Consider the following 24,393-nt stretch of genomic DNA (forward strand, 5'->3'; position numbering starts at 1 on the left):
GTGCCTTTTAAAAATAAAACATTACTTGACCATTTTTCACTGTACCAAAACTGAGGAGGAAGTATGCAAATTATTTATCACCAAGTGTACTGCTGATTAGTGTGAACTCAGTGTCTAGGGAATCTAGTTAAAACTGATAACCTTGAAAAAATTGTATTATTAGGTGAAAAATGTTGTGACATATGGTGCTACAAAACAGTTAGATTCAGCAAAGCCTATTATTTATATCCATCAGTGAGGATTTAAGAATTCTGCAGTGGGTTGTTGAAGATTTTTGGATCTTTGCAGCTGTCTAAGTTTCACACTTACTGTTCTGCAAATTCATTTGCAGACTGAGTGAATACTACACAATCTGAACAAACAATTCAGTCTCCAGAGAACTGAGAGAGTACCAGTGGAATTGATCTAGGTAAAATGCAAACATACCAAAATATTAGACTCCAGTCCCTATTTGTACATAGAAACTCTTTTGAACAGGCAAAAGGAAAATGGAAAGAACTTACGCACATTTTCATATGTATTACCTATTTAATTTAGTTTGACAGTTAACATTACAGATCTACTTCTATGACTTACAAATTTTTAACATAATTATATTCTCCAAACACTACTGTGACAGTGAAAAGTGACATAGAAGTTATTATTCCTAACTACAAAAGTGGCATCAAGGCACAGAGAGACTTGGCAAAAATAAACAGCTGGTCTGTAGAAGAACAGACTCCCAAATTTCTGGCTAATACCCTCTTCACTAGAATAGTATTCTCCTTCCAGCAGCTCATAAGTTATTGGGAAAAAATTAGTCTAGAAGAGTACATGGGAGGTGGAGTGGTGGCTTATAATAGGAACAAGGGGCCTAAGTGGTACATATCATCATATGTCCCTGTCATAAAAATGCTTTATTAGAATGAATGGATTCCATAGGTATGAAAGGAGAAATAGTTACCAGAAGAAAAGCCTGATGACTAATAAAGTACTGATTATGTGCTAAGCAGGACCTGTAGGAATGTAATAATTGCCTGCAAAAACTTCCTAGGGCCTGGACAGCTGATAAACCACAGGATCAAAGAGCCAACTGCTCTCAAGAAGAGCCCTGACTGATCAGCTGAAGCGCCAGTTATTCTGCTGAATCCACAGAACAGGATGAACAGAGGAACAAGCAGGTATAATGCATCAAGGATACTACAACTCAAATTGGACTTAGAGGGTGCAGCAGGCATTGGTTTGAATGAGCCAAGGCTTTAGAACTCTATTTATATACATGATGATCCCTACAAAATGAAAGCCTATAAAGGAACAATGTGCCCTCGTGGCCAAGAAGGCCAGTGGTGTCCTGGGTTGCATTAGGAAGAGCATTGCCAGAGGGGCAAGGGAGGTAACCCTCCTCAGCCCTAGTGAGGCCACAGCTGGAGTGCTGGGTCTAGCTCTGGGCTCCCTAGTGTAAGAGAAACATGGAGCTACTGCAGGAAGTCCAGCGAAGCGTTCCTAAGATGATGAAGGGCCTGAAACATCTCTCTCATGGGGAAAGGCTGCAAGAGTTGGACTGTTCAGCCTGGAGAAGAGAAGATGGAGAGGGGGGATCTTATCAATGTGTGTAAGTATCTGAAGGGAGGGTGTAAAGAGGATGGGGCCAGATGCTTCTCCGTGGTGCCCAGAGATAGGACGAGAGGCAATGGGCACAAACTGAAACACAGGAAGTTCTGCCTGAACATTAGGAAAAACTTCTTTACTGTGAAGTCAACAGAGCACTGGAATGGGTTGCCCAGAGAGGCTGTGGAGTCTCCATCCTTGGAGATATTCAAAAGCTATCTGTGCACACTCCTAGGCAACGTGCTCTAGGTGTCCCTGCTTGAGCAGGGGGGTTGAACTAGAAGATCTCCAGTTTCCTTCCAACCTCAACCTTTCTGTGATTCTGTGATTCTGCAAAGTTTCCAAATACTTAGAAGCAACTGATGTGCCAGGATGACTTCAGCATACATTCTGAGCATACAGTTGCAGTTGGCCTCCCAATTATTACTCCAATTTGGTGACTGTGAATGGTGTGACTGATTTTACACACACACACACACACACACACACACACACACACACGGCATAAAATAAGTATAGAAACTAAATGATGTAATGAAAAACACAAAAGGTTTTGCCATGTTAAGAGTAAAATGCAAACTTCTCTAGAATAAATACCTCTTTAGAAGTAATTCACATTTATTACAGAAAGGAGAGCAATTTCTTTAAAGTCCTCATACTCAATACTGAGTGAAAGCAGAGTAAAAACTTGCAGTAGTGCACTTCTATGGTGCTGGAAATGAACACTTTTCAAGCCACTAACATTAAAAAAAAGATCTGTTGCATTAAGTAAAGTGGCTGTTACAAGAGTCCCAAGAACAATTCAGAAACTTTCTGCAACCACAGTCTCTTAAGTCTGAATTTGAACCTAGCTGTAGTTTCAAAGTTTATGCACAAAAGAAGTTCTGCTATCCTTAGCCAATATTTGCATGCCATCTATCTCATAAAGCCTACACGTTTTTCACCAGTGGCTATAAACATCCTCACAAGAAAAATGCCTTTTAATTCAGTATTTTGTGAAATTACAATTCTACTTCTTTTTTTGCCACCTGCTAATCCTATGTCTGCTCCCCGTCTCACTGCCTCTGACTTTACAATCTCCAAGTTTAATCCTATTTCAATTCTTAACAAGCCAGTATTGAGATATCTATCTCTGACTCTTTTTCAAACTCTTTTCTGGTTCTTTTTTCGCTTTGGTAATGTCTGAACAGAACCCCTTCTTTTCAATGTAGTCTTTTCAACATACATGTGCAACATCTCAGGGTTCAGAAGCTTTAGTAAAATTGAATGACACCTCTCTTAATCCCATTGATCTAGAGAAATAACTTCATTCAGCAAAACAATATCTTGTTAACTTTAACAAAGGTTAACAAAGGTTATGGATATTTTATGTCTTTGGAACACCCGCATTTCATCTTCTGTTTATGAAACAGACCCAGGACGAAAGAGTTCTCTAATCACAAGACCTGAAACTGTGCTTCTACATAACCTTTTGGCACACCATTAACTGTCTTCGGATAAACAAAATAAACTGTCTTTTATATGGCAGAACGAAGACCAAAATGTCATGTGGTTCCATACTCTGATAATTCTTAATGTCCTTTCACTGATTTAGTACAATTTCTAGAATTCATCACTTAACTTGGGTCCTTCTGCTTCTCCTTTGCTTTCTTTTCGTCATGACATACTTGGTCTGGTCACGCTCTCTTTATATTCACGTGAAAAGCCTCATTTTCTATTCCACAACTACTACCACTGAAACAACTATGTTCCTTTAATAGATTTGAAAATTTAACCCCATCAGCACTATAAAAAGTAGGAAGTCAAATGAATAAACCTTGTAATATTTGCTGATGACAAACAGCAATATTGGATTGATATAAATCAAATGATTTAAACCACCAATTTTAATCAGGATTTACATCAAGAAGCAGGAAACTGATATAAATAAGTATATTTAAACCCCCCTGCAACTTGAATTAAAAAACTCAAATTAAAAACAAAATCCCTTTCTTTACATGTAACTCCTTGCTTGTATTTCTAGAGCAAAGGACTCACTTTCAGTTGAGGCTTGAAGAGAGCTTTGGACATCTGCTGAGATTCGTGAGGACTGAAGCAATGGCTTGTTTTTTTCTTTTTCTCCATCTCTGCTTTTCCTCTTTCCAACTTCTTTCTGCTCTGCTTTTTCTATTAAACAAAATAAGGATGACATATTTTTGTTTTTCAGATAAAAACTTCCAGTCATAGAGTCTTGTACTGGGCAACTGGTATAGTGATATTTTAGATAAATTCAAAAAAATATTCACTATTCACGTTAGAAGCACTGAGATCACTGAAGGGTTAATGTCATTCATTGAAAAAAGAAAAAGTGGGATTTTCTTAAGATGTACATACAGATTTACTGAGAGAGGGCTAGGGATGCTCCAGTCCCATCTCCCCGTTACAGCACAACTCCTACTTCCCCACTATAAAGTTTGGAATTCCTGAATTCCTAGCAGAGTGTAAAATATTTTCTTCAAGTCCCTGATCTCACACACCAGTAATTTCCAAAACAATCAGTCAAACATGGTCACAGGCTCCCAGGGGACTACTACTCAACAATTGCTGTTTCAGGATATGGGGGCAATAGATATTTCAATAAAAGGTCAACAAAACCATTATAAAATTTCAAAGGGAAGAAACCCCTTTATAGCTACTTTTTCTGAGAAATTATTAAATTGCTCTGGGCAAACTTTTCCAAAACAAACATAGATAGCCAGCAAGGAAAATATCAGCCTGAAGGAGGAAAGTTAGGAAGAGGATTCTGTCAGGAATGCTTCTAACATCTCATGAAAGAAAAAAAACTTCCAGAATCAGAACCCTTTTTCCATCCATGATACTTATTTAAGACTATAGAAAAATGCATTTCCAATTTAAAAAACCCAGCACTCTCACAAAGGTTCAGAACACAGCTTTGTGGCCTCAGAGTTGAACATCACAGAGCTTTACTGCAACTTAATACTTTCCTGATTACTGAAATAATTTATAAAGCTTAGACAAGGATTTAATGTACAAAGCTTTATGGGAATAAATTACATCACCCTGCTGCATGAATGATAGTGCTGTTCCTAGTGGCAGCATCTCTGCGTATGTCCATCCTAGCTCTGAAATAACTTCTACACTAGTGGGCAGGTCTTAAGAAGATGGCAAGAATTCATAAGCAAAGAGAATATACCCTCCGCCAGGTCTCCTCTACTATTTTTATGCCACTTTTCACATTACTACTTAGTCTCTGGGATTCAAAGTTGGGCGGGGAACAGTTTTTTCAAAATCTAGGAAGAAATATAATTTTTAGTTTATGATTTGTACTTTCCACTAACTTGAAAAGTGTTGTGAAATTGCACCTATGCCTTCAAGTTAAAACAGCAGGTAACAAAAATCAGCCTCGAGTCTAAACATTACAGAATAATATACTGGGACAAATATGGTTATAAGGGTTAGTATTTTCATTTAAATGTAAATTAGATTTTGAAATAAGCTCTTGAAAAATATTAATACCTATACCTTGGTAGCATAAACAGAAAAGTTATTAAAACAATGAAGGTTAAAAACATTAAAATATAGTTGTCAGAACTCTCTGCAGGTAATCACTTTTTGTAACATACTTAGAACAGTGTTGGCTCAGTTGCCTTTGAGGAAACTGTAACCCCTATGACTGTGATCCTTCTGCAATGAACCACTCTTTAGGGAAATGCCTCTGTCTCACAGAGCTGCACAAATCTCTGTCATGAAATAAAACTGAGTTTTCACAAAGTAAGAGTTTGATACTGCTTCTAATGAGGTCTATAGTTAAAACAGAACTTCTGAATTTACACCATCACAACATGTTCAATGACATAAATGAGAGAAAAAACAAACCTATAGACTTGCATGTGGCATAATAAAGATACACAAGTTTGTACCTGAAAATGATGTTCACTTCACTTATGCTTAGCTTACAAAGATAACAGTTCCTACAATTACAGACCTTTGCCAATTTTATCAGCCTTCTCTGCTTTCTCAGGTTTATCTGACTGCTTATTCCCAGGTGATATTTCATTTTTTAACTCAAAAGTTTTGGTCTCTTTGGGTTTTCTATGTGGCTGAGGAATATCAAGTTCTGGAGTTTTCCCATTTGGCAGCTTGAATTCTGGCACAATCTCTTTCAAAAAGCCCCAAACTTTATCCAAGTAACCAGACCTTAAAAAACAAACACACAAAATCATTAATGATACTGGTATTTGCAATAAGATAAGAATGTGTGGTCTTTATTTGGAGAACATTATACCAACACTGACAGTCCAACTCTTCGAAAAATGATTAGGTTATTCTAGTAAATAAGCATCACCTGCCTGATTTTGTATACCAGCAGAAACATAACATGGTTCATTAAAAGAGGGGTCCAAAAGAAAGAGATGTTGGTTAAAGAAGCTAGTAAAAACATTCTTTCATCCAGCCTTTTAGCAGGCAAAATTATGGCACACTATTGGTACTGTTCAATCACTGGGGCAAATTTGTAGACCACTTTGCAACTGTATCATACAATGACTTGATCCTGGCTCTATATATCAAAAACTCTTCTCAAAGGTACTTTCAACTAGGTTTTCCTAACTGTTTCAACACATGTAGTTCCATGACTCTTCTACTGATTCCATGAGCTAAAACAGCTTAATGATATGACAGCTGTTTCTCCATGGAAAATCAGTGATTCCAAAAATAAACTGAAACTGAATGAATCATTCAGGACCATGAATAAGTTTCATGAAAACTAAATGAATGCTTATTTAAATAATTGGTTGTACAACAAGCTGAAGCCATCTTCATACTATTACGACAGTAATTTTATGGTATTCAAATTTTCCCATTGCAAAAGTTAATAAATTTGCAATAAGTGCCAGATTCATGAAGACTGTTTTTTGTTGTTGCAACTGTAAGAATAAACGGCATAAAGAACCAAATTTAGGTTACTTATACCTGCAGGCCCATGGGCTACAGGCACACTGTAGGACACAGATATCTCAAAAACCTATACTGCAAGCATAACAGGGGACAAAAAATTATGACTGGTGAAATGAAGGACAAAACAGGGCATGACTGAACTTATACTGAAATACTATTATACCTAAACAATAACATATAAACAAATTATACCTAAACCAAAACAACCATACCTCAACAATTTATTCTTTTAAAATGTATTCATCAGAAGGTGAAAAAGTGCAATTAAAAAGAAGTTTGTATTTACAGCATAGATCCCAATCATTTATTACATAAAAAGAATGTCAGGCTGGAAAATGAGAATGTCTGTCCTTCTAGAAACATGAAATGGACTTAAACACGTAGGAAACAAGAAAAAAATACTATTACAGGTTGGAAATATTATCTTTTATTTGAAATCAATGTATACCATCTGCTCCAGTTTAAAAAGTGAAAGCAGCACACTAGCTGAATTTAATTACTTCCAAATTCACACTATGTAGTATACTTTCTATAGTACATTCACATATGAAGTTATTACTGTTACTGCCAGACAATTTATAGTATCTGTATACTAGGCAAAACAAACTTATCTAACCCTGTTTTCACCTCAAGGTTTAATATCAATTAAAATATAAATTAATTTTAAGAGCAATAATAATCAGCTTAACATGAGTTTTACAAGTATCTGCATGACCTGCAAAGAGAAACTCAATAAAACTGGATTTCTTAAAGGCACATTTTTCTAGTGCTAGAATTAAAAGCCTTACATTTCTCCAAACTGATGCTGATGAATTTTTAAGGTTCAGCTTTATTTTTCCATCATGCCTTATAGAACTAAATAATTAATATGTGAATTTTTTAATAGAAGAACTTACTGGATAGGAATAAGTTCTGGTATCCATCCAGTCAGTGCATGTAAAACTGTAAATTCCTCTAGCTCTCTTTTTCCACTTTCACATATACTACAACACAAAAACAGACATATGGAATTATATCCAACTCATTGTCAACTCTACAGGCAATACTGCTTTCTGTAGGAGCAACACCATACACATAAGCAAACTGTGGAAAAACAAGCCACTACTGGCAATTTTAGGAGTTCAGGCCCATTACTTCTGCGTTCCTTCCTGTACAATGGCATAGTTTCAACATAAACTTTAGCAAGTACACCATATTCTCACAGTACAGGCTCTTTTTGCAGGGTTGGAGATGCAGGTTTGAAATCATTCATGCTGTAAGACAGAAATGAATCTAGAACTTCCACCTCCTGAGAAGGTCCTCTAACTCCCAGATTATTATGCTAAAGTTGCCTGTATTTCGGGGGTACCGTACTTAACACTTTCAAAGGGATATGGGCTCCTACTCTATGAAGAGGTTTCCATCTGTAGATCCTGAGAGGACCTAGGTTAAAAGTGCCAGCCTTTAGCCATGACTCAAGTTCTTGTGCTCTGGAGAAACACAAGATTTCAAACACATTCCTGCAAACAGCATTTTCTGTTGGGCAGCTCTAGGCAACTCCCTGCCCCGTGCGGAAGTACTTTAGATTGCTCTTATGACAAACCTAACTGTTGATGTGACTGGAAAGGAAACCTTGGTTGACTAGCTCTGTGTGTTCTTTTCTGAAGCTTACTCATTTAAATACTGGGTATTTGTTGCCCATCTCATAGGAACCTGTGCACATAAATGTTAATCGCTTGCACTGTGGGCCACAGTTTACTTTCCAGGTCAGTTTTGGAATAGTGGATCGCCATGCAGCCCACAAAAACTGTGTTGTGGCAAAAGTATTGAAAATAACTTAAAATATTCTGGTTTTCCATACTGCATTTTAAAAACCTTCTCTCTTTCAGGCCAAAGATCTCTAAATAATACCTTGTTTTTCAAGGAAATGATAGTAAAAACATTCTGCAAATATTTTGGTGCATTACTATGTCATATGTTTACATCTATAATGTTGATCTTTGTTAGCACTTAAAATAAAAGCCTTTCTGTATTTCATAGTTTGATTTGTATATTTTGTCCTTTGAAGAAATAACATTAAGGCATAAAAAATGTAACCAATAAAAGGAAAATGCCCAGCAAGGAACAGCAAAAGAGCTAGTACACCCACTGAAGAACTGAACTCCCTTAACACTTAAGGGACTGATATATCTTACACATGAATTATACAAGACCAGACCCTCTGAACATACTCCTCATAAAAATGCACCAAAAGTATAGATTGCAATTTGAACAGGACTTCTTCATGATGAACAAACTCACACTTCACTGCTTTCCTTCTTTTTTCTAATCAAAGGTGTTAAATATTTGCAAGGATCATTTTCAACTAAAAATTAGCATCACTTTCAGAATTTTAAATCATACAAAGTACTTCTAAACAATTTCCTTTTTTCCCCCAAGGTACATTTTTCCTCAACAGCCTTGAGGTCGTCCTTCCTCTTGTCTCTGATTTATATTCTATTTCCATTGTGAGTCTATTCTCCTTTAAAAGTGAGCTGGAACAGACAGAAGTCCCATCAGAATGCATTGCTGCTCCTCTGCATCTGGATGAAGGAGCTTTTCCTTCCTGTCTCTGCAAACAGGAGCCCCTTTTCTCTGCCAAAGGGGCCATGCATTCTGTCTCTGCAACCTTTCAATTTTCCCACCTAGGATGTAAGTGACAGTCCAAATATAAAACAAACATGAAGAACACTGCAAATTACCACCATCAATCCTGTTGACTTGAACTCCATTATACCATGTTCCCTTCCAATTTGTAAAGCCTATTCCTAGCTATTTATTTTAAATTTTAAATCTACAGTAACCAGTACATGGATGTATTAAAAGCCTATTTTTTCAATGGTTTCTGATTTATTTCATATAAATATGCAATATATTATATATGTGCAATGTATATCATATACATACACCATATGTTATGTGTATATTATATTACAATATATTATATAACATATATAACTAGCCTTATTGTATTTGAGGCATTACTTAGCAGAGCACCACCTCTATAGGATATAACATTTAACATCAGACAAATAAATAGAGAAACTACAAATTCTGGAAAGAGGAATCACCATATAATATAAAGATATTGTGCCTATATTTCCTTCTATTTGTTCAAACATCTCCATTCCTTTTAGACTGGTTAAGGCTGACAATTAAAACTGCAGTAAAATTTCTTGGACTATTTGGCCAAAAAACAGCATGTGAGTCTTTTCTGGAATAACAGCAGACAGATAAGGTAGATAGGGAGAGGATTCAAGCTTCTTTGTGAAGTTTCTGTGTCTATATACACATAAACACACATATGAGAAAGAATCACTGTACCTTCTATAATTACTCATGATCGTGCTTTACTAACTTATTGTGTCAGCTTTCAGAAAAGTGCGTATTTGTCATTACAAAATTTTTAGCAAAATATTTTTCTCATGCACATTAAAACCAATTTTTTTGTGAATTCCATGTGACTTCACAAAACAAACTGAAAATAAGCTGACTAAACATACTCAGTATTTGCAAGCTTAATGATAGCTTTGGACAGCAGCATTGGCCAAAGTTCAGTTTGACAGGTTGTAGCTGGTAGTAACAAATTATCATCTTCGTTGAAAGGCATAGTGTCATCCACAATGATCTTTCTCCAGCACCCCTATGTCGGAGAAAAAAAAAGAAAGAAGAACATTGGATTTGTGGGCTGGAAACACAACATGAATGTAGGAGAACTCCTACGCTTTCCCAAGAATCCAACTCTATTGTAATTTGATTTATATTACAGATGGCTTTAAAAGAAGTTCTCATATAATATCCGAGAAACATGGAAACAGTATTCTAGCATTTCATTACTGCTCTGATTTATCTATTTCATAGATTAATCTAATTGCAACTATTTCCAGACATATTTATTCTTTTACGTGTAGTCTACCATGTGCTCGTCACACATTCACACATCACTGCTGTTTCTTCAGCTGCCATGACGGACACCTAACAATAATAATATAAAGTGACTTAACTAAGATACCACCTTTGCAAACAGCTTTTAAGGTCTCAGTCTGGAAAAAACTTATGGTGCAAACAGTCCCCCTTGCTTCCCAAGGACTACGATGTTGGTTGCATTCCTTAGTGTCCTTCTGAAAAGCATTCAGACAGGATCTTATAAAGTACTATGCAAAACAGTACAGACTATAACAAACATCCTTTTCTCCAGGATAAGACCCAAACATGTAAGAGAAGACACTGATCTGTGCAATGCCAAATATTTTATTATTAAATTGAGTTAGTATCCCACAAAATGATGGGACCAAGTGCACCATCAGCAATTTTGTAGATGATACAAAACTGGGAGGAGTGGCTGATGCACCAGCAGTCTGTGCTGCCATTCAGAGGGACCTTGACAGGGTGGAGAAATGGGCTGAGGTGAACCTCATGAAGTTCCCCACAAAGGGAAGTGCCAAGCCCTGCCCCTGAGGAGGAATAACCCCATGCACCAGTATAGGCTAGGGGCTGACCTCCTGGAAGGCAGCGTTGGAGAGAAGGCCCTGGGGGTCCTGGTGGACAACAAGGTTGACCATGAGCCAGCAATGCACCCTTATAGCAAAGAAGCCCAATAGAGTGCTGGGTCCAGTGCTGGGCTCCCCAGTATAAGAGAGACATGGAGCTACTGCAGGGAGTCCAGAGAAGGGCTACTATGATGATTAAGGGACTAGAACATCTTTCATAGGAGAGAGGCTGAAAGAGATGGGCTGTTTAGCCTGGAGAAGAGAAGGCTGAGAGGGGACTCTTATCAATGCATTAAATATCTGAAGGGAGCGTGCAAAGAACACATTTAAAGGATAGGAAGTAATGTTGAATATACCATTTCCCTCAAAAACTCTTTTAATATTTAGTTGGCTTCACTTCTAAATAATGACATCATATTTTAGATTGAATTTGTCTAAATTTAAATTTCAGCTATTGGATCTTTCTATGTCTTTGACTGAGAAATTCTCCACTAGGAGTAATTTCTCCATGTGTAACTACTCTAAAACCTCTATTAAGCTGGAAGAGACTTGAGTTAAACACACAATATTCTAATGCCTAAACATTTCTGAGACTTTGGATCAAAACTCAGGTCTTAACCTTTGCAAGATTGTCAAAGCTGCAGTCATGGAACTCTCCCCACCGGAAACTGAAACTTTTAGCCTTTAATGGCTGAGAAGGGATTCAAGTCTTCCACTCCTTGATAAGTGGTCTAACCATCAAAAAGAGGAAAAGGAGAGATGGCAACCATCTAATAAAAGGTATGAGTTCTTTTCCATTTGTCATGAGCTCTCAACAAAGGACCTAGTGCTCTGATTCTGCATAGATTTAAATACCTAATACAAAGCCCTAAGTTAGCTCCTTAAGCTCCAGCATAATGCTCAGAAACTCTGAATGTTTCTTATTTGCTAGTTCTGGTAGCTCCTCACTCAAGAAAGTGGAGAGACTTAATTACCCTTGAAAAAACCTATCCCCATTAACAATAACAGACTGCTTCAGTACCAAAAACTAGCTCCTCAAATTCTACTGCTGAAGACACTTGGTGTCATGATGTCTAAAGCAAGTATTTCAAGCAGGCATTCTGAATCTGTCTGTGGGTTGCCTGGATCTACTGATTTGAAAATGGTTAATTTGAGCAGCTGAAGCCTGTAAACCTCCTTTGTTAGAGACAGTTATTTTTCTTTAATTCACAGCATGCCAAGGGTGCGATGCATCTTTCTGATCCTTCCAGCACACAGAATAAATGTCCATTGAATAACAGTTTGTTAGTGGGTTTTTTTTCTTTACATTGTTGTTCATGTTTTTATTATAAGTATCTTGCAATGGCCTGTCTAGGTTTTAAAATATATTAATACTATGTGCAAGTTATATTTCATTAATTCTTTTAGCTTGCCTTATCAGCTGCCTACATTGTCTTAGCTGCTCACTTGTATTCATGAGCACTGATATGCCCTTTTTTAGGTTTTACACATTCTTTTTTGTTTCACCTCTATTTTTAAGCATAACTTCCTTCTTCAAGTCATAACTTTTCAGAAGTCCAGTGCGATGTCACTGAGCTTTCATTAACACTTCCCACCTCATGTTTCCAACTGTTACATCAAAAATTTTTTCAAGATTGGGCAACTGGAAATTTAATAGGGTCATTTATACATCTTAGTGGTTTGTGTCATACTCTATTTGCACAATACAAATGTAACTAGAACATAATCATATAGAAAACTTCTAACTTTTAGATCAATGACTAATTCTTTGTTTATTGGTATCAAATTAAGTATTCCATGATGACTGTAAAATTAGTTAAGAAGTTATTATCTGTTATCTCTAGAAATTCCATGGAAGTTTTGGGTTTGCCTGTACATCTTCTGTAAATGGCCTGCATACTGAGTCTTTAACATTAATTATCTTCAAACATAATTGAGCAAAAATACCTATGTAAAGTCAGACAACTAAGTTACTTAAACAATAAAAAATATTCTTAATTCTAGTACACTGGAGGTGTGGACCACTTGTCTGACTCTGTTAGACATTTGTATCAAATCTCCATATTCTAACTTTCAGTGCACAAGAACAGAAATATTTTACATAGTATCTCAGGGAGTTTTTTAAAGAAAATGATGCATTTAAGTGTATTATTACATTATAACAATGATATACTCTAACTGTACTATGGCAAACTAATTTTCTTTATTTATTTTCTGATTATTTCTGATCATCACCTCCACGCATTTGTCATTTTTAATTTTCTTGCTTATTTTGATAAACTTCAGAAAAGTATTTAAGCATATACAGACATTTGAGCATTATAAAGGAGAAACACCAAATCCTTTAAAATATGCTGAATTTTATTTCAAATAATCAAAATACTTAAGCACATATTATAATACTATAACTGCTCTTGTTCTCTAAGAAAAGAGAGTTCCTTCCGGTCTCACTTCTACATTCTACTGGAAGTTTTACTTATACATTGAGGACTATTTTTACTGAATCCCAGTGAACTGGGGACTCATTACAAGGAAATGCAAATGAGATTCTCTTATATGCTCTTGCAAACCTTAGGAATACCACTGGAAAATATAAATGGCTAGGCTAAACAAGTCAGAAATTTTACATTTTCAGGGTGGAGGAAGGAGGAGAGGGAAACACACCTTCTAAAAGCAAGCAAAAAATAAAACCAAAGCAGAAATAGGAAGCATCTGTTTGATCAGGCTGGAAGGTAATACATGTAATTTCTGCAGTGATGCATCAGTTTGATCAAAATAATTAAAGCATATGTGAAAAAAAAAAACAATTCAACAGCTGAAATTAAGACTAAAACAAAAATGGGGAAAAAGTTACGGAGTAATAGTTCAGCTCATGCAGTTTATAGTATACTGGGGATCTCACAATCAATCTTCATATTTATTTATCTAGCAAAAATGAAATGAAACATACCTTCTTATTTAGTCAATGTCAACCAACAGTGAGCATTCAAGTGGCAAAATGGACCTTTGATCAGGAGAGCACATATACATGATGCTTTGTATTAACATTTTGAGACTCAGAGTAAAAAACAAAAATATCAACAAGAAGTACTCTCCTGAAACAAAAAGTTGTAAGAATGAAACAAAAGAAAGAAAATTTCTCTAACTGTGCCAAATCAAAACAAGTTTCCATTGGACTACAAGAGGACATACGTGATTTAGAAATCAAACCCTGAAAAAAAGAGGGTCTGCCAAAAATCACATTTTTATCACAGCTCAGAGAAATTACAAATGGTGAAAACACATCTTGTGCTAAAAACAACATTACTTTAGCCACTCATTTCATAATACAGAATGATCCGACTATTTTTTTTCTCAATTGTAATGAAATTGTGCTTTGTGCTATGGAATAATATTGAAAATTGCTGTTTGAGACAAAAAAAAGTCACAAGTATCAGAAGAAAAGCTCTTTCAGTAGATGGTTTGAACATACATGCAACTTCAACAACTAGCATTATTGTATCCTCTTTCTACAATGTAAGAAAAAAATAAATGCAAGCATAGTATCTTGTTGTACAGCCCAGAGAAAAAACACTTCCTAGCAAGCTGAAAATTCTATGTAATCTACAAAAAGTATATTGCCTTCTGAAATAATGGCTATGTTTTAATGTCAAAGCTTCATGACTGAGTTCTAAATTGTACAAAAATCCCACCGAATGCATTTTCATTCTCATTCACCAAAAGGTTTTCAACACTTCTATTTCTACAAACATCTATCCTTTCTAATCATAAATACTTACATTAATCATTAAAAATATAGCATATTGGCTGCAGAGATTGTACAGAGAAATAATGTTTTATATTACTGGAAGCAACTACTCACCATCCAAAAAAGTTTCACTATGTATTTTCCATAGCTATTGTACAGTGGCGTGTGTCCCCTAGTAGCTTTACATAAGGCATAAATATGTTCCCATGGTTTCCAAAAAAGTGTGGATGTTTCACTAGTTAAAACCTTTCCATTATATATCCTCCAGACTGCACAAATTTCACTTATAATCCATCTCATCAGCTGAAAATAAACAGAAATATAGAAAGCAAAAAACATTTCTACTTACATCTTTTAGAAAAAGAATTATACTAGAATGATCGAGGGACATAGAATAGCTCGTGGTGTTAAATGAAGAAGCGACATAAAAGCACAGTTACAGTTTTATGCAGAATTTACTTCTCCTGGTACAACTTTTTCTTAAAATCACCACAATATCTGCAACAATACAATACTATCAAAATGAGAACAGGCACAACAAATTAGGCTGTCCATCACTTACTAAAAAAAATGAGGACATTTCAAAGTAAATTATACTATAGTATTTGTGAATTGATACTTCTTCTATCATTTAATACTAGATACAGTGCTAAAAACTAGTATCAGCTTCAGTACTTGATATTTTTACTTGGTAAAAAAATACTAAATTATTACAAGTATTTAATAATTTTTAAAATTTAAAAAAGGAGTTTTAACAAATAATGCTTTTTCAAGTACGTGTCTTTCTAACATACAGATTTATGATGTATGCCAGGGTTTCAGTAGTATTACCAGACTTTGCTACAGTGATTTATAGAAACAAGAATGAGAATAAGTTTTTATTACAATGAATTTGCCCTAAAAACAATTAGTGGTTCTGTGGATAGCAAAATTTACAGCATCCGTTTTTTGGTTACTGCTTCCCATACAGTTTCTTTGGCGCTGAATTTTGAATTTTCATTGAAGCATTGAATGAAGTTGAATTTATGAAGTAACATTACACCCAGCAAGGCACTCGCTTAGATGCCTTCGTTCTACCTGCTTCATATTTTCCCCAAACCTGTAGAAATTCAGTGTCTTTGATACATCCATTCTAATCTGGGGAGGAGGAGGAGGCTGGCTGGTTGGGAAAGATGTGCATATACAAGCGAGCATGCTAAGAAATTCTCTCTAATCTGGCTTTTATTTTCTATTATCTTTAGAGATTATCACTCCAGTAATAGTCTCCACAGTTCAGAGCCTGTATATTTTCTTAAAAAATCATGTTTAGAAAACCTCTTACCGTCACTTTTTTATTTTTACAAATTCTAAAAAATGTAAACATAATTTTACAAATCTAGATGCTTGTTCACCACTTTTTCCCTCTCATTTTTTTTTCACTTAAGAAATTTGCCACAATTTATTTCTTCATACCAGAAATCTGGAGTGAAATCTACCCTTAAAAAAGAATGAATATAAAAAAGTACATTTATTTATTTCTACCTACCTCGCTGCAAAATATATGCTTATTTGCTGAAAAAAGGTCAAATGTGGTTTCATTTTTGACTACCACGGGAACCTGGAAGAAAGTAAATTAGGTAAAAGTCCACAACTATATTATCCACAAAAAAATAAATGAACAGTAATATTTAACAGTAGCAACATAGAAATGTTAGACATCTCAGAAGTCAATTAAAAGGCTGTCAGTTTGCAAGTCTTTTATCTGCTTTGGTATTTCTTAATAAATTCTCTTCAAATGATGTTCAGAAATCAAAGGAATCATTATTTTTGTCAGATGATTAAAAAGTACCAAATGAAAAAAATTACTATATAAGTATTACTACACACTAGTTACTATATTAAGTATATAAATTGAGATTTGTTCAATTTTTTCATAATATTTGCAGTTCTGCATTAAAATAGTGATCATAACATCATCTCATACTTTGGGATTTTGCTGGCTCCCACCAGGATTCAAAGGGATTGTTTTCCTTGTGTTCAGTCAGATAGAGGTATTGTTTGCTTGTTTTCTTGATTTCCTACTAAATGATAAAGATTTGCCCTATTTTGATACTGCAAGAGCCAAAACAGTACCATCAGGTATTAGAAAAAAATGTCTGCCTAAGATGGGTTTTCTTCATAGGTGCAGGCTCAAACTGATCAGCAGACTGAAGTTCAAAAGCGAATTTTCCCTCTACTCAAGCTGACAGATATCTGATGTTTTTCCTTTATTTCTTTGCAGCATGCATTTTTTCTAGGATCACATCTCATCTAAACAATTTCCTGCTATTGCAGTGGCTTCCAGCACTACCAATACATCTTTATCTATTATTCCCTGCCTGTGACACACAATAGTTTAGCAATTTGAGAACTGAAAGTTTTGAGATTAACTAAAGTCCTTAGTTCATTACAGCAATATATGAGTGAATTTTAACTGTCTGTGACATGCAAGAGCTTAGACTACACAATTTATTATCCCTTTCTGGTCTTATATTCTGTGATGAAGGAGCTCTATCGGAAAAATTTTGCCTGAGGAGGTCCTTGCTTTCATAGTTATCAGAATCATTTCAAATATAGTGCTAAAGAAAGTGCAAAATAATTATTTTCAAGTCAATGTATCAAAAGCCGTTATAAATAATTTCTCAATGCAACTTTAAATATGCAAAATAAAACCTAAGTTTGAAAAATATTTTTATAAAATAACAGTCTGAAGGACCATAACTGTTCCCAGTGAAAGCCACAGCTTAACTGTAAAAATACAGTACATGAGGTTAAAAAGTTGTCAAAAAGATCTGAGTTATTGACTAATGTTTTCCCTTGCAAACAGATTTTCCTGATTACTACTTAGCCTTTTTCCACTGTCAAGACATACTTAGAAGAAACTGATGACTAAACAATTACATTTTGTACACTTTAACAATAAACAGATAAACCGACTTTCTCTAATTGTCTTGAAATCTTGATGATGTCTTTCCAGATGCTACAATAATGTGTACTATAAAGGTAGGCAATTAAAATATATCATGTTTTCATAGTCACCACTCAGTATGTAGTCACAGTTGTCTTCAGGTTAATCACAATTATTACCAGTGTGTAAGGAGAACTAGAGCATAAAGAGTTAGGGTTAGGATTCACAGGACAGCTGTGCCAATTCAATGATTTGCTGTTTCTGAAAGGAGCCGTCTTACTCCTCTATTCTGGCCCAGGTTTTAACTACGTGGTCTCACCCTTTTTCTTGTTCAGTGCTGGAATTTGGCTGAAACCCTACCAGTTGTCTCAGTTCTCTAAACTAGAAGACATTCATTCACTTTTTTCTTTTTTCCATTTTTGTTGGCTTAATTTTCTGCTTGTTTAGCAAGCTGACTGGCTCATCGGAGCTGGACGAGTGTAAGAGTTGATTCAAAAGAAGAGCTACAGCATGGGGCTGGGATCCACAGGATGGTAAGCAGAGCAATTTCAACATCTTTGGGTGGCAGAGACCTGTTAGATGGGCTTAGACATCTTGTGGATCCACACTCTCAATGAATACTTTCAACAAAGACAATACCTAATGTGCTCCTCCTTTTTAAATTCTGGCTTTTCATGTTCTATCATCAATGCAAACACTTCAAATTTCCTAAAAAGGAGCTGAATGTACTATGCATATATCTCATCTATTGCACTACTCAAAATTCTGCAAAATAATTTAAAGATATGTATTTTATGTAAATAATGTCTCTTCTTTGCATCTCGAAAACTTAAAAGTGAAACTAGATAAATTTGGGGATTTTTTTGACAAAAATTTGTTCATCATTAAAAACAAACTTGTAAAACTGAAAAAAATCAGTCTGAAGATTATGACAGATACCTCAGGATTAAATCCCGGCTGTCAGCAAAGCCATTCTCCATCTCTCTCACCCAATCCACGTCTAAGGTGGGGAGAAGAAGAAACAAAATGCCAATGGAAAGACTGAAGACATAAACTGAAGCCTAATTTGAAAATGGACTTAAATTTGAGCCCCCCACATTCCAAGCAGGAGTCCAAGAACTCTGTAACATTAGACACAAGACCACTCAAATAGAACTTAGTTTTTGATGTGTTTTCTCCTAACAGAAACTCATGTCTGACAGATGTCTTCAAGAGTCCAAGTCAAAATATAATTACGGATTTTTTTAAGCAGCTATACTCATGTATGAACTCAATCTTGATACTACTAATAGAAATATAAGCATTCAGTTAATGTGAACACTGGCTTTATCAATCATTTGACTTTATCACATTGCTTTCATGACTGTTACTAGTGAATACAGTCTATTTTCTTATTGTAAGCAATTTAGAAATAATATGCTAGGATTACAGTTAATTGAACTAAACATCTGTGCTCTTATTGCTTATTGGTGATCATCTGCTTGATTCTTTGCTTATCACACTAAATAGGCTTGTTCACTCTTTCTTTTATAGTTGCTAATAGATTAGGCAGCAACATGTATCATTAAGCAGTCTTCATCACTTAAGATTTACAATAATTTTATAATAACTTATCATACTTCTAGTAACCATAGCTGCTCGATCCCAAAATACACTGGGATCAAAACAAGCACCAAAGTTTTTATCAACTCTTAAAGAAACTAAATACCTTCTTTATAAGACTCCAAAGACAGATTTTATAATCTGTTTCTAACATGGCTACATATGTTTCCATGGCTTTCTGGGCTGACATATCTCTTGCCCTCATCTTTCAGGTACCTTTACTCAGTCTATGTATTTTGGCAGCATTTCCCATCCAATCTCTCAGTCTTTTCAATTATTCTCCAGATCTCCCCTCTCCTTCTCCCACTGGAAATTAATCTTGGAGCCGCTTAGTGAATATTTAATAAAAAATGAAACTGACAAGCTGACAAAAGTAAAACTGACAAGACTGATAAAGTTGGAAGGGTGGTCAAAGTGCGTTAAAACTTCAGCATTTCATCTGAAGCAAAAATGCTTTATAATTCTAGATTAGCAGCAGAGATGGAGAGCACTCCAACCTTTGATATGGTAGGCAGATTATTTTCTTTGTAATTTGTGTTAAAAAGCAACTGAAGAAGAGCTTTGCACAATTATAAAATGTTACAGCTACCTTCCAGACAAGTACTGTCAAAGATGTGGACATGTCCTGCATGCAGACAGAAGCAAAATACCTGAAGTGGGAGAGGGCGAAAAAGTACTGTACTTTTGGGAAAGCTAATCCATGGTTTCAGTATAGATATTTACTTCAGAGATCTGCTGAAAGGATGCCTCAATTGGAATAAAGAAATCTGTTTCAGGCTCTGTCACTTAAATTTGTTTTGCCATAAAACTGATTTTTAGGAGTAAGAAAACAGGAACACAAAGGAAAACGGGAGGACATCTCTCTGTCCAGGTATCTTCTAAATTAAAGTGGAAGAAAAAAGCAGAACAGAGCTAAAAGGATATACTTCCACGGGCATGTGGATTTAAAAATATACAAGTGGTTTTGCCTTTTGAATTAATTCCCTCTACTCATTTGTGACATAGCTAGGCAAATAGTATCTTTTCATTATGACCTTGCTTGTTTCTTACCTTATCTGTTAAAAACTCACTTGGACGTTTCCATGAATTCACTTTTAAGGACAGTGGCAATTCTATTTTCCCTTCAGGATCCTCAAAGGCAGGCTATATAAAATATGCATATACAAAAATTGAACATTTTTAAATTAATTATACTGTTGGATCTTCCACAAGATTTAAAATGTTTCATTGCTCACACAATAATTCACTTAAGAGGAAAAAATAGCACAAAAAGGAACAAATCTGTAACTCTCTGAATTAAACAGTGCAAAGTCCAAACTGAAGATGCGGCACAAAAGCTGCTTATGTTGTTCAGGGGAGGCCATCTGATCAGCACTGTCTAAACAGATACACATAAAATGTTTCCTTTCTTTTCCATCTTTCAGGAAAATCTCCCAAAAACTCTGTTTAAGCTTTTAATTCATGAATCCTACAGACCAGACAAACTGGAAAAGGGCACCCTCCTACTAAGTCATTTCTAAGTACCTGTTCTAACTCATTCATTTCTAAAGTTTTATAACTTAAAGACTGAGAGTAAATATCTAAATCAATATTTAGACACAAACAAAACTGAGGCTAAGCATTTTAAACTGCCACAGAAGAGAGTTATTATACAGCATCATAAATTAGCCCATTAAATAGAGGGTCTCATATGATCTTCAAACTTCCGTTTCCAAAGTGATACTTATTATTCATGTAAATAGAAGGCATCAGGATACATGAAATCTGTTTAATTAATAATGCAGAGATGCGATGGTTCTGATATGGCTTATGCTGACTGAGAAACTAACCAGTTATATGGCCTTTGATTTGTGGCCAGATTTTTAAATAGGTTTTACGCATGTTACGCATTTCTGTGTGTTTTGCAGACCATGATGTAAATATACTATTTGTCAGAGAAAGAGCTTCTGGGAAAAAAAAAAACTATGATGCTTTGAGCACTTACTGATCATGGATGGCAAAAGAAAATATATCACAAAAATGTAAAAAACAAACAACAAAAACACAAACCAAAGCCCCTAAAGTAGTATTCTGCCCTGACTTTTTCTCATTTACTTCATTGTATAAATGTCTTCAACATACGAATCTGCAACAAACTATTTCAAGTACCTGAAGAAGCAAGGAAGCTTGGAAGAAAAAGAACCTTTTAAAAAGACTTCATTTTCTGATAGCTTAAAGGAAGCCTTGTGTCCTGGACCATAGAGAATTGTATTGAGAGTTCTGTATTCTTCTTTGAGACATACAAGTCTGACTACGCAGCATAACAGGACAGCTTAGCTCTTAAACACTTGATAAACTAGGAAAAGGAGTCAGGGGAGAATGACCTAACATTGTGCAGAGCACTAGAGGAAAAGGAGAGACACACATTTACTTAGTTTTACAAGTGAAAAAGTACTTTGAAGAGGGATAGTATAGGCTGAGCTAAATTTGGCTGACACAAATAGGTTTAACAGGTATCTTTTATTTAAGGTGGCTATATGGAAAACTGAAACAGGATTTCTTCTTGAAACATTGCCAAGTCTTGGGAGTTCATAATCTAAGGAGAAGAACCACAAACTCTTCCACAGGAAGGACAGATAGGCAAGAAACAAGCACAAGCAAAACAGACAAGTTAAAATGTGCAATCTCAACAGCACAGATAATGGTGCACGATAAAAGAGCTTTAGAGGTACAAGAAAAGAGATCACTTCTGACTCATTCTTTTTCGTGCACAAAAGAGTAGGACCGTGAATATTCTTGCGCTAAGTGGGACTCTCCAAGGTACCAGATACCATCACTAATTTTGCTTCTAACTGAAATACTCCCTAAGAGGTCGAATTGTGGCTAGCTGCTTGGATCAAAATAGGCCATTTTAGAAAATTCTTTAGATCTGTAATCACATCTGGTGTGACCAACATCCTTAACAACTCCTTTAAACATGTAAAAAGAGCAATGTGTCATATAGGTTGATAGCTGAAGAACTGAATGGTCTGATAAACAGGTCAGAATGCTCTTATGCTAAGTATTCTCATATTTTTTTCTGTTACAGTAACATCTGGCAGACCTAACAGATTAGCATTATACTAATGTTTAGAGTACAGCCTAAAGATACCAAGTGTGGTAATGGAACAGAAGAAAGACACGAAGGAAAATTATTTACCCGGCAAGTTAATGCAGCGTTCAGCAACGAAGCTATAATTTCAGTCAAAGAAGTACTTTGGCCCAAATGGGCTACGAGCTCAGGATAAGAAAAAAGATCTACATATATAAATATGTATGCTAAGATATACATAACACACAACAGCACATATGGAACAAGTATAAGAACAACGTAGAACTTACATCCAAAATAGATGATTGAGCATGGTATTAGATGGATTTAAAATATCACTTAAAAATGAAGAGTTTAAGAAATTCTTTAAGAAAGAATTTTTCTACTATGCTGCATAAAAAGCACATACATTCTTTAATATCAGTCAGTTTGAATGAGAAGTAAAAATCCTGAGATTTAAAAGTCATTCCAAAGTTAGAAAGACTTATGAATTTTTCTGCATCTGGTAGGCACCTAGGCTTTGCAAAATAATTGTATCCTCTCAAACCACTCACTGCACACTAGAACTGCAGCCTGTATTTCACATGTCCAGAAACTGAGGTGTGGGGAAGAAAAGATCTCAATGTGCTGTTTTTCCCATAAAAACATTGCAAAGATGGATGCATTTAGCCCTTTGATTCCACAGAAACTGCAGTGCCCAGAGAAGGGATTGCTCTGTAGGACTACAACAGTTCAACTTGTTCCCACATCCCCAGTTTTATTTATGATATAAAATACGTTTTGGGGTTCCATTTTTTTAACCATTAATGCATTAATAACACACACATATTAAAGTGTTCATTTAAGAAGCAACAAATAAACAATGCACAATATTTTTAGTTAATTCATCTAGGGTAGTAGGAAACAAACTTACTGAAAATATATGCTTGAAAATTAATGTTTATCAGCAACAAATTATTTTGAAGTTGTGACAAAGTTACTCTATTAAAGACAGGTGCCAAAATTAAGTAGAAATAATAATAAATGTGTGTCACACTCTACTTACTAAAATAGGACTTCTTCCAGATTTTTCTTTCTCTTTTCCAGCTTTTCCTGCATCCCATTTTTCTGCATTGATATCTGCTTCATTCCATTCTGGCCAAATGGGTAATTTCCCTTTCTTTGACTCACCGGCTGCACCTATTTGGAAAGATATAGTCCTCCTGGGAAACAACCAGAGGCATGGATAAAAATGGACACTATACTGTATAGGCAAGGGAAACAGAAAGATTTTAAATTCATTAAATATTCATGTTTTAATGTAATTTAATAAAAAAAATTAGTGTTAATAATGACAATAACTTTTTAGCAGTAAACTAGCTTACAGAATTGCTAGATGGCATTATGAGGTATAATCCATCAAAATATTTAAATGTATTCATATGAGCAATCCTGCTGAAATAAATGGGCCAACTGAAGCAAAGAACTGGAATCCTAGGGCACAGTTCCCCTCCTCTTCCCCTGCTTCAAGCCACTAGTTCTGCTTCCTCTCTTGTGTCAGCCCTCGCACTCATAACCCAACTCATCTTGCTTACCCAGCCAAAAACTTTCCACTTTTTTCTTTTCTTTTTTTTTCTTGTTGGCTTATTGGCTTGAACCAACCAAAGGAAGCTTGCCATGTGGAAAAGAAGTACTGGGGAATCAGATCTCTATTTCTAGGCAGGTGTGAGGTGGTAGGTCAGTTAGCCCTGTCTCAAGTTAGTTTCAGTCTTAGGGCTTCTTGTGCTACCAGCACTCTCACATTTCACTACCCTCTTGATGGGATTTACAACTCTGTTAAAAGCCTGCTGAGACTGCAGTTGTATTCACCAAGGCTAATGTGCAAATAGCTACCAACTAGCACAAGTAGTACTTGTGCACATTGTTTCTCTAATGCATACAGACAGTTCCAAAAATGTGTTAGCTAGAGTGAGAATACAGCAGCTCCTTCCCTTGACCTATGGAATCTGGGAGCTGA

The 24,393-nt window shown here is 35.5% G+C and overlaps 1 protein-coding gene across 1 annotated transcript in view; it reads right to left on the bottom strand.

The window, feature by feature from the left end:
- The window catches only part of ADGB (androglobin), a 129,142-nt gene that overhangs the window by 88,765 nt on the left and 15,984 nt on the right, over positions 1-24,393 (bottom strand). Inside the window, exons 2-9 of the mRNA XM_026100288.2 lie at positions 23,443-23,599; positions 20,378-20,470; positions 16,325-16,396; positions 14,914-15,102; positions 10,065-10,204; positions 7,440-7,526; positions 5,573-5,784; positions 3,625-3,753 (exon numbers count right to left, since the gene is read on the bottom strand). Of these exons, the coding sequence (XP_025956073.1) occupies positions 3,625-3,753; positions 5,573-5,784; positions 7,440-7,526; positions 10,065-10,204; positions 14,914-15,102; positions 16,325-16,396; positions 20,378-20,470; positions 23,443-23,599 (1,079 nt within the window). The remainder of the gene's footprint in view (positions 1-3,624; positions 3,754-5,572; positions 5,785-7,439; positions 7,527-10,064; positions 10,205-14,913; positions 15,103-16,324; positions 16,397-20,377; positions 20,471-23,442; positions 23,600-24,393) is intronic.

This window comes from Dromaius novaehollandiae, chromosome 3 (genome assembly GCF_036370855.1).
Source record: "Dromaius novaehollandiae isolate bDroNov1 chromosome 3, bDroNov1.hap1, whole genome shotgun sequence".
Classification (NCBI taxonomy): Eukaryota; Metazoa; Chordata; class Aves; order Casuariiformes; family Dromaiidae; genus Dromaius; species Dromaius novaehollandiae.